Source organism: Chenopodium album, chromosome 5, assembly GCF_948465745.1.
Source record: "Chenopodium album chromosome 5, dcCheAlbu1.1, whole genome shotgun sequence".
In the NCBI taxonomy this organism is placed as follows: domain Eukaryota; kingdom Viridiplantae; phylum Streptophyta; class Magnoliopsida; order Caryophyllales; family Amaranthaceae; genus Chenopodium; species Chenopodium album.
In genome coordinates, this window is record NC_137838.1 from 62,337,427 (window position 1) to 62,352,132 (window position 14,706).

General features: G+C 36.8%; 1 protein-coding gene across 1 annotated transcript; it reads left to right on the forward strand.

The window, feature by feature from the left end:
- The first annotated feature begins 2,567 nt into the window (after positions 1-2,567).
- Positions 2,568-12,146, forward strand: LOC145632989 (uncharacterized). Its single transcript, XM_081685304.1, has 9 exons — positions 2,568-2,694; positions 2,781-5,398; positions 8,206-8,358; positions 10,438-10,699; positions 10,785-10,884; positions 10,985-11,052; positions 11,187-11,265; positions 11,785-11,902; positions 12,015-12,146. The coding sequence occupies exons 1-9, from the start codon at positions 2,568-2,570 to the stop codon at positions 12,144-12,146; spliced, it is 3,657 nt and encodes a 1,218-aa protein (XP_081541430.1).
- The last annotated feature ends 2,560 nt before the right edge of the window (positions 12,147-14,706 follow it).

Consider the following 14,706-nt stretch of genomic DNA (forward strand, 5'->3'; position numbering starts at 1 on the left):
CACCATTTGGTATATGATTTCAAACTTTCAATACATCTACTCTTAATTGTTCTATTTTCCCTTGATGAATTAAAATGAATTTCCCAACATGGCCTTAAATATTGAACTTAATTACCAAAAGTACTTCATTTATTCTTTGTATAGAATTGATATGTTACCGGATCCCTTTTTTAAGCTAATGAGGTTTGATGAATTATTGTAGTTTTTTTTTTTTTTTTTTGTTTTTTCTTATAAAGAATCACTTTTAAGCTGACAAATGAATTAACTTGACTCTTATTGCATCAATATGCTGGTACATAGAGTGGCAAATAAGGGTATTAGTGTTCAATTGTTCGCCATTAGTTTGCTGAACGGTAATCATGGAAGGTCAGTTTTAGTGATATTTAAATTTCATTGTAGCAGTAATTCTTAATAACAAATGCTATATAAAAGCCACTTAAAATTAAAAAGTGTTGTATGTGAGATTAATTTGATCAAGTGTGATTGTTGTATGCCCAGTGTGATTGATGTATGCCCAAAGGGAATGGTGCCTTATGTAAGGAGGTTGTATGTCCAGGTTAGAGACGTCAATGGTGCTGGAATCAACTCTAGCCTTGTCGTTTACCAGGTTTGGCTCTTTTCATTGATTCTTGCTTATGCATTTTTGGCGGTGTGGCTCTTATGCCTTTTCTTATGCTTGAATTTCCACTCAATATAAACGTGTTTCGTCACTGCAGAATTTGTGTTTTGTTTAGTATCTTAGACTTCTGGACAAGAGCGTTACAGTATGTACTATTCTTTTCTATCAAAGAAGATAATTTATATCTACAATTTCTCAGTTACTATTAATTTTAACTTCTATCTCTAATTGGTGACTCAATTAAATGGATGAATTTGAAAGGTCTACTCAATTAATAAGTAATTAAATGAGAAATAGAAGAAGTCCATGACAACATTAGTTACTGCCTACTGAAGAACCAAAAGGTTGTTGATGCAGGATTATGGTACAAAATAACTACGGTGAAAGGTGGAAGAAAGCAAGTAGGGATTCAAGGGAATAATCAAAGGTTAAAAGAAAGCAAGAAAGCAGGAGTACAAATCAGAGCTATTTACAAGCAGCAGGTTCTCGAATTGATTCTCGTTTTACTTGTCCAACAACTGAAATTTTCACTTTTATATGTGATGGGTAAGCACAATGTTTCTTTTACCCCATGAATTCCCATTTTTTAAAAACCGAGAAACTTCACATTATTTAAATAAGGGTGTTTCATATTGTAGCAGATTTCCCAGAATATCATACAACATCAAAGACAAGAATGAGTGCTCGACAACGGGCGATTTTAGGGATTCCAAAACCTAAACGCCAAAAGCAATCAAAGACAGGTGAATGTCTCTAAATAATAAGCTATGCATTTCTCTGAGTTTTTAAAGAATTGTCTCGACTGAATGTTTATTTAAAACTGCTTATAGCTGGTGCTGCAATAAATATCGGCCAATCGCTGCCTACTAAGCCCATGGAGTTGCCTGCCCCTCATTTTTGCGATAAGTGTCGTGCAAAAAAACTAGCCTTTGAGTCATTGCATTTTTGTTGCTGTGATGGTGAAGTTGAAATTGCTTCTAATGCTTTACCCCCTGAATTAGATAAACTTTATACTTCTAATGACGATGATTCGGATCATTTTCAGACATATTCTCGCCTTTACAATAACCTCTTTGCTTTTAGCTCAATTGGTGGATCAATGGATGGGGATATTCATAAAGGAATATATGCTTTGAAGGTTCATGGCCAAATTTATCATAATATCCTGACCTCTTGCCTGATAATGAACCACCACAATATTTACAGCTTTACTTCTACGATGCTATGTTTGAGGCAGAAAATAGACATCGTCTTTTTCCAAACTTACGTCCGAGTATAATTTCCTTGATCATGGCTATTATGCTTTTGAATCCATATGCCAGGTTTTTCAAGTCTCTTCGGGAGACTGAAGTCACTGAAGAGACTGAAATCAGGCTCAATAAACACCCCGTTCTTGATCAACGTGTTTACAATGCTCCGACATCCGAAGAAGTAGCTGTGATATAGAGTGAAGGTACTTCATCTAGCCAAAGCAACAACCCACATATCATTGTTCATGGGAAATCAAACAAGAGCCATAGGATATATCATTATTATGGCTGTTACGATCCTCTACAATACCCGCTTCTATTTCCTCGAGGTGACTGTGGGTGGCATCACGGTTTACTAAAAATGTCTCATGGAGGACGGTCCCAGGTGGAAGACCTTTCAAATATTGTCATTTCAGACAATGTTCAAGAGGCAGCTGATTTGGTAACTGAAGAAGGTTCTGGTAAGACAACTAATTGTGACTACTTACACCAAAAACATGTTATTTCATTTATGTCATTCCCGTATTAATCATGTAAATGTAACTACTTTTATAAAAACAAATGGAATTGCAGCTGCTGCTCGGGGGAAGAAGGGCAAGCTTATTTCTTGCAGGGAGTATTATGCATACAAGTTTCAAATGCGTGCTGGAAATTTCATCCTACGGGCTGGGCGGCTGTTCTTGCAATATATTGTAGACATGTATGTGAAGATAGAGAATACTCGGCTGGATTTCTTTAGACAAAATCAGGCACAAATTAGAGCTGAGCTATATCAGGGTTTAGTAGATACACTTGAAGGCGGTGAAGCAAATGCATCGAATGTAGGTCAGTGTGTTATCCTCCCTCCTTCCTTTTTAGGGGGGCCTCGTGATATGCAACGACGTTATCTCAATGCTATTGCTCTTGTACAGCGTTTTGGGAAACCGGACTTATTCATAATAATGACCTGCAACCCAAATTGGCCAGAAATCAAAGAAGAGCTGGCACACGGGGAAAAAGCACAAAACCGACCCGATCTTGTAGCTCGTGTTTTCAGAGCAAAGCTTATAGCACTGAAAAAAAAATAAAAGAAGAACAAGTGTTTGGAGAGGTGGCTGCGTTCATTTATGTAGTTGAGTTCCAAAAACGTGGCTTGCCACATGTTCATATGCTCATTATTTTAAAGCCGGAATTTAAGATAAAGCATCCAGACTCATTTGACAAGTACGTGTCCACTGAAATTCCTTCCCATGAAAACCCACACTTACGAAAAGTGGTCTTAAACCATATGATACATGGCCCATGTGGGAAGGATAACCCTGAATGCCCATGCATGAAGCATAGAGGAATGGAAGGGAAGTGCAAATACGACTACCCTAAGTCTTTTTCTGATATAACAACAAGCCATGAAAGTGGGTATCTTGAATACAGACGCCGGGACACAGGGGAGTCTATTGTGATTCGAAGGAAAAGGTTGGACAACCGTTGGGTCGTTCTATATAACCCTTATCTATCTGCATTATTCGACTGTCACTTGAATGTGGAGGTATGTTCAACAATTCAAGCAGTTAAGTACCTTTACAAATACGTTTATAAAGGACATGATCGGGTATCATATAACGTACAAGCTTCATCAGGCCCTGTAAATGAGATTGAGCAGTTCCAAGCAGGCCGTTGGGTATCCCCTTGTGAAGCTGCATGGAGAATCTTTGGGTTTGACCTGTTTGAAATGAGCCCACTAGTAGTAACATTGCAAATTCACCTGCCTAATCAGCACAGTGTGAGATTCTCTCCCAATGAACAACTAGCCTCTGTTGTTTCAGATAGGCGTCGAGCCCGTACTTCATTAACCGAGTTCTTCAGAATGAACGACACTGTCCCAAACATACCAAAATACACATATGCAGAATTTTGTGAGCATTATGTGTGGAATCATGCTACAAAAACATGGTCTAAGCGGGCTAATGTGCGAACTGCAATAGGGCGTCTGACTTTTGTGGCTCCATCCGAAGGGGAAAGATATTTTCTCAGGCTGCTACTAATCAATGTAAGGGGACCAAAATCATTTGAAGATTTACAAACAGTCAACGCCCACCTTTGTGCAACATTTCAGGAAGCAGCCTTGAAACTTGGCCTCCTGGCAGAAGATGACGCCGTTGATAAATGTATGGCAGAGGCTGTTACTGCACATATGCCAACAGTTTTGCGTAAATTATTTGCTACAATATTGATTTTCGGAATGCCAAGAGATCCCCTAGCCCTTTGGCAGAAGTACTACATTCATTTGTCCGAAGATATCAAACACCAAAATCCAGGAATGGAAGACAAAGTGAAGGCCCTTACTGTGCAAGGGGTTGAGCGTTTCTTAGAAGAAATGGGGAAAACTTTGGAAGAATTTGGCCTAAGGGTGTTGATAAGCAATGCAGACTCCGGACTACGACAAACAAAGGATATTGCTGATGCACTCAATGCCACAATACCGGTTGAATACATTGAAGCCATTGACAAGCTCAACCTTGCCCAACGCGATGCCTTTGATTGCATCATTAAACATGTGCAGCTTAACAAACCTGGTTCATTTTTCGTTGACGGTCCGGGAGGCACTAGCAAGACATACCTTTACTGTGCATTGTATGCTGCTGTTAGAAAAATGGGCAAAATAGTTCTTCCAACAGCTACGTCCGGAATTGCTGCCTCAAACATAGTGACTGGGAGGACAGCCCATTCACGTTTTAAAATCCCCCTTGATCATACAGCTTCCATGTCTTGCAATGTATCTAAACAAAGCAGCTTAGCTGGTCTTCTACGAGAAAGCTCCTTGATTATTTGGGATGAAGCATCAATGGCAATCAAGGAAAACGTAGAGTCATTAGACTTGCTGCTTAGGGATTTATGTGATAGCCGTACAGCTTTTGGAGGCAAGGTTGTCTTCTTTGGTGGGGACTTTCGGCAAGTATTTCCTGTGGTACCCAAAAAATCACAAAGAGAAGCCGTACAAGCGAGCTTAGTCTTTTCTTATCTATGGCATGGTTTCAAACGAATACGCCTTAGTCAAAACATGCGAGCACGTACAGATCCTGCATTCTCTGATTTCTTGCTTGCTTTAGGGGACGACCGTATGCAAACAGAAGAGATAGCTGACATTCATCTACCAAGACAACTGGTTGTGCCATTTGAGGATGAAAACTACTCTCTGGACCAGCTTCTCAGCCAAATATTCCCGGAACTGACCGCAGGTGGTTTCAGTTCTAGCATCTTCGCTGAACGTGCAATCTTGACTCCCCTCAACGATGATGTTGATGAGATAAATACTCTGCTAATTGCAAAACACCCAGGTCAGGCTGTAACCTACAAGAGTTTTGATGTGTTAATTGATGAAAATTGCAAAATTTACACAACTGAATTCCTAAAGGAAAATTGCCCCGTTATTCTGCTGAGGAACCTTGCTCCAGCCTCTGGCTTATGCAATGGGACACGACTCATATGCAAAAGATTCTACCCCAACATGATTGAGTGTGTAATTGCAACTGGCCATCATACTGGTGAATATGTATTTCTGCCACGCATTGACTTGCGGCCCTCTGCCTCAACTAATTACCCGTTCCAATTCCGGCGAAAACAATTCCCAATCAAGCTTTGTTTTGCTATGACAATCAACAAAGCCTAGGGACAAACACTCACTCAAGTAGGGATATACCTTAGACGACCTTGCTTCTCTCATGGACAATTATAAGTTGCCCTTTCTCGGGCCCGGAATTCTAAACATGTAAGGGTACTGACCAAGCCTACAACTGAAGATCAACATGTATACAGTGCAAAAAATGTTATTTCGTTTGATATCTTCCTACGATCAGGTGTTACACAGCAATCTCCTTCAAGTCAGTATAATTACAACCTCCTGATTTATTTTTTATAATGTATGTCGTTCACCTAATGTGTAGGTGCTAAAGTCAAACCCATTCTTTTATGACAGGAACAACTAAAACAGGAACTTCGGTCTGGTTATCTTCACGATGTCCCCTATCAAAATTTCAGCCAATTTAAAATTCCAAATGAAGGAGAATATTTCAATAAACTTAGTTCATCTCAAAATTTAACAAAATGTTATTGTTTCTTGAAACAATCTATTACTTCTTCTTCTGAAAATGACAAGAAACTACTTCCTAATTACTGTGTCTTTTGTTAAGATTTCTAGTTTGAATGATATCTACATTATATGAATGTTGTCTTGCTTCAAAATTACCCCTTTATTTCTTTCAAAATCATTTAAACATAACAAGAGTATAAGATTTTGGTGCAGGGCAGATGGTACCCACCATATATGGCTGCTCTGATGCAACTATAGTTCTTGGAGCATGCCTAAATGTGAATTCTGAGTTAGATGTGAAACTGACAGCACAGTTGTTATGACAATGATCATGTCAACAGGCTCTAACAGTAGAACACTATGACCGAGTTCATGTCATCTCTGCAGCAAAACGACTTTGTATTGCCAACTGTCGTGAGTTATGTTTTACTTGGGAGTCAATCAAAGACCTCTTATTATTTGTGATAATCATAAACTACAGGTATGCCACTCTTATTTGCAACTTCGCCATCAGTCTCCTAATGTATATGCTCCATATTTATCTATGTTTAAAAGTACGGTACCCAAACTCACGGCCCACAACCCAAAAAAAGAAAATAAAAGAATACTGGCAGTTGGGTCGGGTGGCCTTAGTGCCATCTCACTAAACAGGTCTTTCTATCTCTAAATCTATTTTTCCTGCACTCTACTAAAATAGTTTTGGTTGATTGCATCCATTCATCATGAACTTGTTAATATATGTGAAATGTCAACACAGAGTGTATATCATGTTCATAGCTTAGGCATTCCAAACGATACCATGGAGTTCCATCTTCATTGTAAGCTTATTGTCTTTAGTTCTCTGCTAATTGTTATTGATTCAATTCTTACTGCTTATGAGTATAAATCAAAAGCAGTTCATTTAATAATTCTTACTAATAATTTTTACTGCTAATTGCCAATCACTAATTTACAATAGGGAAACTGCAAATCTTACCACTCTTAACTCCAATTTTTGTCCTAAGCGACTTTTCTTTTATAATAATAATTTACTGTGATTTATAAACCCACCAACTCTGCTGTAAGAATTTCACATTTCCTACTCTTGTTATTACAATCTTGCTGTTTTGCTTTGATTAACTCTATTATTTTCTGCAATTTTGATTTCCTGAGTTGATGATACATTCTTTTTAACTTAGTAATGGCAGATTATGAGAGAAAATATAGTGGGTGTTTAATAATTTGGTTCATTCATTTTGACATTTCTACTCTTAGTATTACAATTCTTCAGTGGTGCAAATGTCTGCTGCTCTCTCTCTCTCTCTCTCTCTCTCTCTCTCTCTCTCTATATATATATATATATATATATATATATATATATATATATATATATATATATATATATATATATATATATCTCAAAATTCCAGCATATGAGCGTTTACAAAAAATTATGTACTATCTTTAAGTACTTCACAGTAATCTTTTACTGGATGTTTCTGATAAATAGTTTTATTCATTTTTATTTCATTTTTTATTTTAAAATTTTTTCCCACGGGGCTTCCTACTCTTAGTGGGATTAGTATCTAAATTTCTTTTGAATTTTGTTCAGCTTGCTAATGTTTAAGTAACTTTTCTATTAATATACCTGTCCTATAATTTGCAAGTTACAACCCCAAATAATACCATAAGGCATTCAATAGAATACATTAACATGTTACTCATAATTGTTGGCAGCCTTGGGAATTTGTGGTTCACCATGTTTTGCATTACCAAAATTCTAAACAAGGCAAGCTACTTAAACGTTTTTTTAGCAATGTCAGACAACCAGAATATAAGAATGCCAACCAAATAAACCATTAGGCTGTTAAATTGAGAGGTTATAGTACATTTATTGTGCAACATCTTCTGTTAACAAACAGTCACAGGAAGCTTCAAATACTACTTAGAAATAATTAGCAATAATTACTCCTAATTACAAATAACTACAGTATAATTCTTTTCAAATTCTTTGCATTTAGTTCCTATTATAAATACAATTAAACTCTAATTAAAACCAAGCACAGGAAATGCAAAAGTTTGAAACTGAAACATTGGTCTTAAACAACAATATATATCTATATATATGTGGTTTATTCTCTGTCATTTCCACCAACGCCATCCAAAGTATCCTTCACTTTTAAAAAAGGTCAGTATTGTTCAGTAAACAAGTATTATATCACATTGGTCATATCCATATCGTTTCTTAACTTACCCTTTCTGTTTTGCATTGTACATATATATTGCTGCAGAGTTTAACCATGAAGCCAGAACAAACTTCACTCGGGAAACTAACTCCAAGCACTAAAGCTTACAAAGTCAGAGCCAAAGTGATAGAAAAATCTCAGCCACAACAATCACCAAACAAGAAGCGCTACCAGCGTCTTGTGTTTGAGGATACTGAGGTTTGTTCACTTTCTTACTAGGCACTAAAACCAGTAATATAACATTTACAACTGCTTGTAATTCTGCTATCGGCAATAAAACCAAAAAACATAATGAAAATACAGATCTCATTCACAGATTTAATCAACATAAGGAAAAACTCACAACTTCAACAGCTAAAAATCACTTACATATTCAACATGACATTTATTAAATTAGTTTATGGAAATGTCTTGACTGCTGTAGACACCTAAAAATGTCTCCCCAAAACCAAACCCGATGATAAATAACCTTTCACCGCCACTATTGGTCGGGTTTAGTATTTAATCCCGAGAGTGCTTAAAAATCGTATTTTATTAAATTCATACTTTTGAACGGTCCATGGAATAGTCTTGATGTTTGGTAAAAAGCATAGTTTTAACTTCAGCCCAGACTTATTAATTAATTTTAAGCCCAAGCCTTTTTTATTTTATTATTTATTTATTTATTTTTGGCCCAAACTCTTTATTTATTTTTATTTAATTATTTTCTTATTTTAGCCTGAATAATAAAAGTCAGAAAAAAGCCCAAAATTATCAATCGGCACTTAAAAAGCCGAAAGAAACTAGGGTTTAAAATGAATTTAGACGGAAAAATGGACTGGAAGTTCCCGCGCCACGGCAGACTGCCACCGTGTCACGGGAACCCTTCCCGTCTGACAGTGGGACTTCCCGTGACACGGGAGGTCTGCCGTGACACGGGACGTTCCGTGTCCTTTCCGTGTAAACCCTTAACGCGTTTTTCATCCCGTTTTCTGAAAATTTCCCGCGTCACTCCAAAATTGTACCGCGTCACAGGAAAGTGTACCGTCTGACGGTACAGTCTGACCGTGTCACGGTACGGTCTGACCGTGTCACGGGATATTTTTTAGGGTTTTTATCATTTTAGGGTTCCGTGTGCTCCCTCAGCACATTTTCCCTATAAATACCCCCTCATTTCTGATGTACGGGGCAACCAGAATTTTATTATTTTTATTTTCCCTCTTCTATGCTATTAACTTAAACACTAGCCTACCCTTTTCACTTCAAAATTCCTTCTTCAAGCACTCAAAGGAGTCCATATTTTACTCGAGGTTCTGTCCTTAAGCCAAGGCGTGAAAGGTAGAACTGTTTGAGGGTTTGGCCCTAAAATCAACTTTATTTCATTTAATTTAATTTAGTTATTGTTTTATTATTTCCTTGAAGTTACTAACTCGTTTATTATTTTGTAGTTGCAAACAAACAAATTCAAAGTAAGGATCATGCTCTTTTTATTATTATTATTATTTTTCTAACAATTTTATGTTGTTGGAATTGTGATTAAATTGGTTTTAATATTAATGTTTATTTTATTATATTTATGATCGCTATATTGCGTGTTAAAGGGAATACGTAATTGAAAATCACGCCTAATAAGATAATTTGGACAACCGGTTTAGGATCCTTTTTAATCTTATTATTAATTGAAGTGATCACCAAATTTTTAGAATTATGTGTGCATTAATTTTGAACCAATTTAGTTAAATAATAGTTTGGAGAAAATTGAATTATTGTTTGTATGCCTTTGAGATCACAGGAATGCTTTTCACTATAAGAATCGAGTAGAGGCCAATACGGGCGAATGTGACTCCATGACTCACTTCGTACCATCATCCTCGATCCTCCTTTCGTGGTTCCGAACCATATGGAGTTAGTAATCTCATGGATTATGAATGGGGTGTAACCTTCACGGGTCAATCGTTGTTGCCTATCGTTGTCCCTTATCGTGGTTGCCTTTTTATGATCCGTGAACGGTTTACAAGTTCCTTAAAAACTTGTTGGCGGCTCCCTGCTTTATTTGTCCCTAATCGTATTATGTCAATTCCCACTTCCTATGAGTGCCAAGCATATTCACAACATGCTTTTTACGTAGGCGCACTTCAAACGACGCCTACAACTGCCGAGCAAACAAATCTAAGAGTTAAACACTATAATTTACATTCCCATGCAATAAAAAGACTTAAAGAAGCAGGGTCACTTTAGTTATGATCAGGTCGATTGGATTTTTATGGCACATATATTCACTTGAACTATGCTATGCAGGGTAACCATCTTGGAGGTACTCTTTTTGGTGATGAAATAGACACTTTCAAGGACGTCCTGCAACTAGGGAAAGAATACGAGATCGTAAATGCTCCACTGAAACCAATAGATCCAAAGTACCAAAAAAGAGAAGATGAGTGCCAGATGACATTCGGCGGACAAACGATCATCGAACCACTGGACCCAACTGCAGGTCCAGTTTTGCCAAATTATGTCTCCATCAACTCAATTCCAAAAATAAGCTTAAAAAATGAACGCTTTGGTAAGTATAGTGCTAACCAACATCAACTATATTGGTAACAGCACTTTATGTAGCAGTCACTAACCGTATGTAACATGTCACACAGATTTTCTTGCTGTTGTCCTTTACATAGAAGAGGTCAGGAAAGTACCAACATCAGGAGGAAACATGATGGATGTACGTGAAATCATAGTCACTGACCAAAGGTACGTAAACAATGACGATAATAACCTATTATAACAATGTAATCCACCATTTATACAAAACTACAAAAGTATCCATGACTCTATATGCCATGATAAACAGCACTGAACAGCCGCTCACCATCTTAATGTGGGGAGGCCTTGCTATTATTTACACTGAGAAGCTTGCAGGTTGGGTGCTAAGCCCAATAGTTGCAGCCTTCACTCACTTACGACCAACCACATATAAAGGTAGCCTATCATTTCTACTCAAATTGTTAAAATACCTTAACACACTGCCTAATTCAAAACCTTAAAACATGTAGGGTTCTCCCTTGCAAGCTCAATGTCAACTACTATCATCTCAGATCCTACGGGGGAGGAAGCACATGCACTTCGAACATGGTAAGAAATGAAAAACACAATATACTTACAATATCTAATGCTAATCAATTGTACTAAATTCGTTCAAAACATCCTAGGATGAAAGAAAAACAAGAAATACTTCTTGACCAGGCAACAAAAATACTGCACATCAGAACACCATCAAGAACAACAGCAGCGAAAACTATCTATGAAATTGGGCAAAAAAATGTAAGGACAACAACCCCCACCCCGCTACATAACAAATACCTACCTATTAGCAGAGAACTGATGCATTTTCATACATCGTAGGCTGCAAACACAATGCAAGAAGAACGCCATTGGATACAAGCCACTATCCCTGATGCTCAGTTGGAAAATCTGCTAGCTTACTTAGGATGTAACAACTGTGGAAAGCGCTGCCAAAAAGCAAAGGACGCAACTTTCAAATGCCTACACTGCTAAAAAAAAATAGTACTGCTGTAGTCAGGTAAGAATCAACTCAAATCAACAAATGCAACAACTACAATAACCAAAATACTAATGTCCCTTTACACACAGGGTAAATTTCACAATCGATGTGAGTGACGCCACTGGGACACTAAGACTCACTGCTTTTGCTGAAGACTGTGAAAAGCTCATTGGTCTCCCTACTTCAGAGATATATGAGAAGAAAATGGCGATAAGAACGGAAAAAAAAGGGGAAAGGCCATATAATTCGAATAAAAACTCAACAAAAACAGTCCTAAAAAAACACGCTTTCTGATTTTATTTTGTGCATTATTGGGCAGGGTGATTGGCCAGAATTTGAAGATATAGCTAGCAACCTAAAGGTGAGGACCATCAAATTCCTAATAGCACCAACAACTTCTCTAACTAGAATCGGGGTGCTCAAATGGGCTATCAAAGACGTTGAGATTTGACGACACATGAAAGAAGTAGTCGTTTGTCCTTAAACGACACCTTATACTTAGCTACATATTTACAATAATTTAGTACTACCATATAAGAATACTTACTGCATATCATTATATCTATCTAAGTACTCCGTATTATTAGGATTAATCTTAAATTATGTGCCATGTAAGAACTCTTTTATTGAAATCAAATAATAAATGGCAAGTTTAAAGATCATTGCACCACTCCAATTGATAGTCACAACACCAACTCATTGCAATTACAAATTTCAATTACCGTACATTTCAAGCTAATAGCACCACTCCAATATGATAGCCACGTAAATCACAATTCCCTTTACAAAACAACAGCCCACAAACAACTCAAATAAAAAATAATTAACCCAAAAAACAACTACCATAACCTCATAAACAAAACACAATCTAAACAAGAAAAGGCAAACCGCTCCGCGCGCATCGCGTGCGTTGGCTCCCTTAGTAAAATAAAAATTGCAAATTACGACCTAAAAGTTTTAATATTTTGTTAATTGACGCCCATTTTCATTTTTGGCCAAATTTTTTTAAAGAATGACATTATGCGTTTTTGCTATGGTTCACGTGTTTTATTGGGTAATTAAAAATCGCAAACAATTTTGTTGTCGATAATCACACAATTTGGAAAAGAGTGGGGATATTTGGATAATTTTCTCACCTACTCCCTCCGTGTTTTTTTAAGTGATACATTTTCCATTTCCGGCCGTGTTTTTTTAAGTGATACATTTCCTTTTTTGGCAAAACAATACATTAAAATATTATATCTCTCTCCTCTCATGACCCCCACCCAAACCCACTACTACTTTTTTATTATATCTTTCCTCTTACATTCATTACTTTTCAATAAACTATTAACCCCACTATCTTTCTTTAACAATTTTTTAATACTCCACTACCTCACTTACCTCTTATTTTATTTAAGTCAATTAAATTGCCTAAAACTATGTGCCGGTCAATATGTATCACTTAAAAAAACACGGAGGGAGTATTTGTTTCCAAAAATATTGAATTCGTTAATGTTGGAGTTATTCAACCTACAAAAACTTTTGCATGCCCTCGGTTTACAATAATTTTATTGTACATCGAATATTTTGCGAAAAAGTGACCCTTTTTCTTACAAAAGTGACCCTTTTTTTTTTACAAAAGTAACCCTTTTTTTCACAAAAGTGATCCCTTTTTTTCACAAAAGTGACCTTTTTTCACAAAAATAACCCCTTTTTCACAAAAGTGACCTTTTTTTACAAAATATCCCTTTTTTTTTATTTACAAAAGTGTCCTTTTTTTTCCACAAAAGTGACCCTTTTTATCACAAAAGTAATTAAGCTACATATGCAAATTGCAAAACAGAGTATCAAAATCTCACCAGTTTTTTTGTTTTTTTCAAAAGTAACCATATTATGTTACTTTGATTTGAAAATTTCTGCCACTGCTTTTGATCTATTACTATTACAATTGTTGTTACTCACAAAACAGAGGATTTGGCATCGTTACCACCGACAGAGGATTTGGCATCGTTACCATTGTTACCTTCTGAAGCAAAGAAGAGCTTGATGCCGCGATCAAAGGAATGAACGGCCAAACACTCAACGACCGTCAGAGGACTGTTGACGAGCGAGGCTCAAGCTCACGGTAGTGGTGGCGGCGATGGTGGCTTCCCGTAGTGGGTGAAAAATAAGTGAGGAGAGAGAGGCTCAAGATTGCGGGCTTGCGGCACCGGTGGTGGCTTTCATAGTGGGTGAAAAATAAGTGAGGAGAGAGAGAAATTGAAAAAAGAAAGTAATGAAGAGGGCCCACGTGCTATTGATTTACAATAGCATTATCGTACATCCGATTTTTTGAACATTTGTGTTCAACCTAATATTTACACCAAAAATCATTCTTCTGTAACCAAAGATTGAGAAAATTGGTCAATTGGAGAAATAATTCCATCAAAAATGTTAGGAAAGAAATTGTAGGTGGTAAAAAGGTACTGAGTTACTTGTTCACCACTTATGATTGTGAATAAAAAATGAGTAGTGCATAAGGATGGGAAAAAGAAAATAGTACATAACATTATTTATAGGAAAAATTGACGAAAATAATCCCACTTTCACCAATTTACTTACAATAATCCCAACTTTGGATTATTTTTTAATAATCCGAACTTTGAAGGCTATTCGCTCAAAATGAATGATCCCAAGTGACTGGTAACCTGTTAAAGAGGTAATATATTCTTTTTTTTAGTAACACTTGTCATCACGTGATTCATTGAAAATAAAAAATAATAAAATAAAAACAAAAACAAAAACAAAAAAAGTAAAAATAAAAAATAAAAAATAAAAAACAAAAATCAGCCCCAACCCACGACAACCCCCACCACCATCGGCAGCCTTCTCCTGCTGCCTAACCCAGGTACCTCATCCGTCCCAAAACGCTGCTCTCAGTGTCCCCTCCCCTGCGCTGGTGCCGGCTCTGTCGCCTCCCTTACCCCCTAAATTCCCAAAACCTAAAACCCCAAACCACCATTATCAACAACCCCAAACACTTAAAAATG